Source organism: Aplysia californica, unplaced genomic scaffold, assembly GCF_000002075.1.
Source record: "Aplysia californica isolate F4 #8 unplaced genomic scaffold, AplCal3.0 scaffold00937, whole genome shotgun sequence".
Lineage (NCBI taxonomy): Eukaryota > Metazoa > Mollusca > Gastropoda > Aplysiida > Aplysiidae > Aplysia > Aplysia californica.
Genome location: NW_004798207.1, coordinates 148949 through 153076, shown reverse-complemented (window position 1 = coordinate 153076; position 4128 = coordinate 148949). Strand labels below are relative to the sequence as shown.

Below are 4128 nucleotides of genomic sequence, written 5' to 3'. Positions count from 1 at the left end.
CGTACAGTGTGTAGTGTGTGGGATCTATGGATATGAACAAAGAAGTAGATGGGTGGATGGCGGGTGTTCTGTTGTGGTATGCTCCTTCTTTCCTATCAAACATCGATAGTCTTTATCTGGGCTGTACCGTGCAATACCCAGTGCCCATCGGGGGATTGATAAATCTATCGCCAACTGATCGCCCAATTTGTGGCCTGAAAAAAAAAAGTTTGATTTTGAGGCTGCTAGTCGGACAATTGGTTTGTATCACGATGGTCGCTTTGCACCCTCAATCTGGCTAGCCGTGCCTACCAAACTGAACCGAACTGAACTGAACAGATCATGCCAATTGGCGCCCCGTTCAATAAGACTCTGTCCTGAGTCATTTTTCAAAGTGGTGTTTGGTGATGCCGTACACTAATCAGTCGATCTCTCCTCCTCCTTTTTCTTGTATGGTACCCTCTAGTAACTTGTATGTCCTCTTTGTGTTACAAGTGCTGTAAAACTTATACTAAAAAAAGAACATACCAGTGGCATTTTCAAATTGACTGCTTTTGTGTCAATATGCTTCTCAGTACTACTCAGTATTTCCAATTTTTTCCTCCAAGTATTTCCAATATTTTCCTCCAAGTTTGGGTATTTTCTGTATAAAGCTTTTTTGAAGGAGGGAGGGATTAGAGATTTGTTGGAAAGACTAATATTACCAACAGTATCGATGATTTGTACCTTTTGTCACATAGTGAATTGTAACATTTTACTTATGACAAAGAGGTGAACCTTTGCAAAGCATTTCGACCTCTGTGAATTGAAAACCTCTTTGCGACAAATTTTTACATTTCAGGAAGTTGCAGACAAAGTGTTCTTGTACAAATATGGCCGACCCAAGTATACTCCGATCGGGGCAGCCATCAGCGAGTTTGTCTTCAGCAGTATCTATCAGATGGTTTTTTTGGTTCAGGTAAATGCTTCCCATCTATCTGAATAAAAGTGGAGATATTTGCAATTAAAGGAGATACAGTTTGCCTGGTTTTGGATATAAAATTAGAGAGAAAATTACCATCAAAGTTTGGAGACTTCCACAGCTTGGGTGTGGGTGTCGTTAGAAACTATAGATTTACCCTTTTTGTGCCTTAGATCAATGTTTTTCAGTAAAATCCTCACATAAATGTGGTTTTAGATGGACAAAAGGTGTTGAGCTCAATAAAGAAATAGAGAAAAGTTGCCCAATGGGTGGAGAAAAAAAACTGGTTTCTTTGATTTCATGATTTTGACGAGCGCCTGATTTTCTCTCACAATGCCACACATCTGTTATTATTATTTAATATTATTTATTTTATCATTTATTATCATGAGAATTAGCATCTTTTATCAATAATAAATAAAATAATAAATAGCATTTGTGTCGCGCATATCCCCGCTTGACAGCAAGCTCAATGCACTTTACACTATATTATAAAATACGTTAAAGAAGAGAAAGTTTGATTTGTTTAAAAAAAAAAAAATTTCCAGATTCAAAGTAGTTTTGTTTGCCTCCCTGTCCCCCAGGCTAGTGTGGTTGTGCTGCTGGTCCCCTGGCCCTGGCTGGCTATGTACCTGGAGTGGATGCACTACTCCCTCTTCTACGCCCTCTACGCTTTTGAGTACAAGTGGACCCTGCTGGGTGAGTGACCGGGCGGGCGTGGGGCTTCGGGCGTCTTGTTACTTGATCGACTTGAAAAAGGATTGGCACCCGATGAAAGTAATAATTAATTTTATTTTTGAGCAGATTCTTTATGGTAAGCAAGGCTTCAGTGACCTCAATACCTTTGTAATAATAGTAATGATAGAAATAATATTAATAACGTTGATGGTGATGATGATGATGATGATGAATGAAAGACCACCTCGGGGAGGCTCTCAGTGTTTCACAATAATTAACATTATAACCAACGTTTCATTCATACTGGCCCATTCAATGTGTAATAATTCTTTCAAATACATACATAATCTGACGGAGAACACATACAACAGAAGACTATCACTGTGGCCACTGATCACTCTTGCTGTTGGAAGAGGAATAAAACTACAGTACAACACGGATAATGATGATGATGATGATAAAACATATAGCTCTTATTTGTCAGGACCGGCCTCGGCAGTTTGAGGGATATCCTACGAAGATAAAGAAGAAAAGAAAGAAAAAAAAACGGGACCGCTGGCACAGTTGGACGGAAGCGTGATTTCGAGTCTTCTGTGTTCAACCTATTTGTATTATACTGTAGTTAGTAAAATGAGATTAAAATAAGATTTGTCCTTAGAGGACAAACAGCTTATTGTGTATCTGCCTGTGAGAAATGCTACGATTTCATTCAGACTCATGGACTGATGAAATAATGATAGTAATTAATTACATTTTTGTGCACATTCCCACTAGCACTAGGAACGTGCCCCCCCCCCCCCCCCCGAAGTATTTCAGTCTGTCTGCTCGGATATTGTATCCCCTCTCAGCCAAGATGGACTCTCACGAGCAGAGTCAGAAGCTGGCCTCCTTAATGATCTAAATTGTTTTGATGGGGGTGTAAGAAACACTTATATTTAAAAAAACAACAACCCACATACAGATTTCAAAGAGCTATAACAAATATTTTATCCACACACATACAGATTTCAAAGAGCTATAACAAATATTTTATCCACACACATACTGATTTCAAAGAGCCATAACAAATATTTTATCCACACACATACTGATTTCAAAGAGCTAAAAGAAATATTTTATCCACACACATACTGATTTCAAAGAGCTAAAAGAAATATTTTATCCACACACATACTGATTTCAAAGAGCTATAACAAATATTTTATCCACACACATACTGATTTCAAAGAGCCATAACAAATATTTTATCCACACACATACAGATTTCAAAGAGCTATAACAAATATTTTATCCACACACATACTGATTTCAAAGAGCTATAACAAATATTTTATCCACACACCTACTGATTTCAAAGAGCTGTAACAAATATTTTATCCACACACATACTGATTTCAAAGAGCTGTAACAAACATTTCATGCCTTTTTTTCCCCCTGCAGGTATACCAGGGCACACCCGAGTGGCCCAGATAGAGAACAACTGGGTTTACTACTTCGCCTTTGGTCTGCCCGTACACCTGGCTATAGGCTTCTGGGGGTCCCTGTATACAAGGTATGGAACAACACTGCAACATAAGTTCTTACTGTCTCCTGTGTGTGTGTGTGTGTGTGTGGTAGCCTATCCGTTCGAAATGTTTGGAGCCCCGAGGAGCGTGCTTTTTACCAGGGCCACCGCCTCTCTTGGGTAGCGGGTGAGGCAGTCCAACCTCCCCGAATCCTCTCCGAAGAGATGCCTCCGCTGAACCTCCGTGGCGGGGGATCTCTGCAGCCAGTGCTCCAAATCTTGGGGTTCCTCCGCTGCACAATGGACAGGTGTCTCATGTGTTTTTGCCCTATATGACACGATGTGGTGGAATCAGGCGCTCGTCAATGTTTTTGGCATATATGAAGAGTTATTGGTATCTTCATAAAGCCTTTTCAAATGCCCTGCTATCTTGAATAGAAGTTGTGATATTTATGATTGAAGGATGTGAGAGTCGCTTGTTGTCAAAGGTAAGATTAGCAAGAAAATGGCCGCCAAAGTTTGGTAACTTCAATAGCTTGTGAGTCCTTCAAAACTGAAAAATGACATATTATGTGACTTTAATCGACATTTTTCGATAAAATTCACGTGGAAATGTGTTTTCATTTATATAAAAAGTGCTGAGCGAAAAAATAAAATTTCTATAAAAATGGTCAACGTGCAGAAAAATGCTGGTGGTATATTTGATTTCATTATTTTGACGAGCGCCTGATTTTACCATGCTGCCTCACATATCATGTGGTCTTACTTTTATAATCACTGTATCACGTCGTCTTACTGTAAAAATTCCAACTGATCAGGTATCTAGTGACCAAAAATTCGTGGGTGGGTAGCGGGTGCTGTGGTGTGGTTTGCCCCTTCTTTCCTATCAAACATCTGTCGTCCTTATCTCTCCTCCTTTTTTGTTTTTGCTACTCCCCGGTAACCCCGGTAACACCTCTGATTTTGGGCACTTGTATGACCCTACTGTGTTAGTGCCATAAAACTC

The 4128-nt window shown here is 39.6% G+C and overlaps 1 protein-coding gene across 1 annotated transcript in view; it reads left to right on the top strand.

Moving 5' to 3' along the window:
• Positions 1-4128, top strand: part of LOC101862690 (etoposide-induced protein 2.4 homolog) — a gene marked incomplete in the record, with an annotated part of 17578 nt that overhangs the window by 5649 nt on the left and 7801 nt on the right. Inside the window, 3 exon segments of the mRNA XM_035972979.1 lie at positions 821-937; positions 1525-1639; positions 3059-3170. Of these exon segments, the coding sequence (XP_035828872.1) occupies positions 821-937; positions 1525-1639; positions 3059-3170 (344 nt within the window).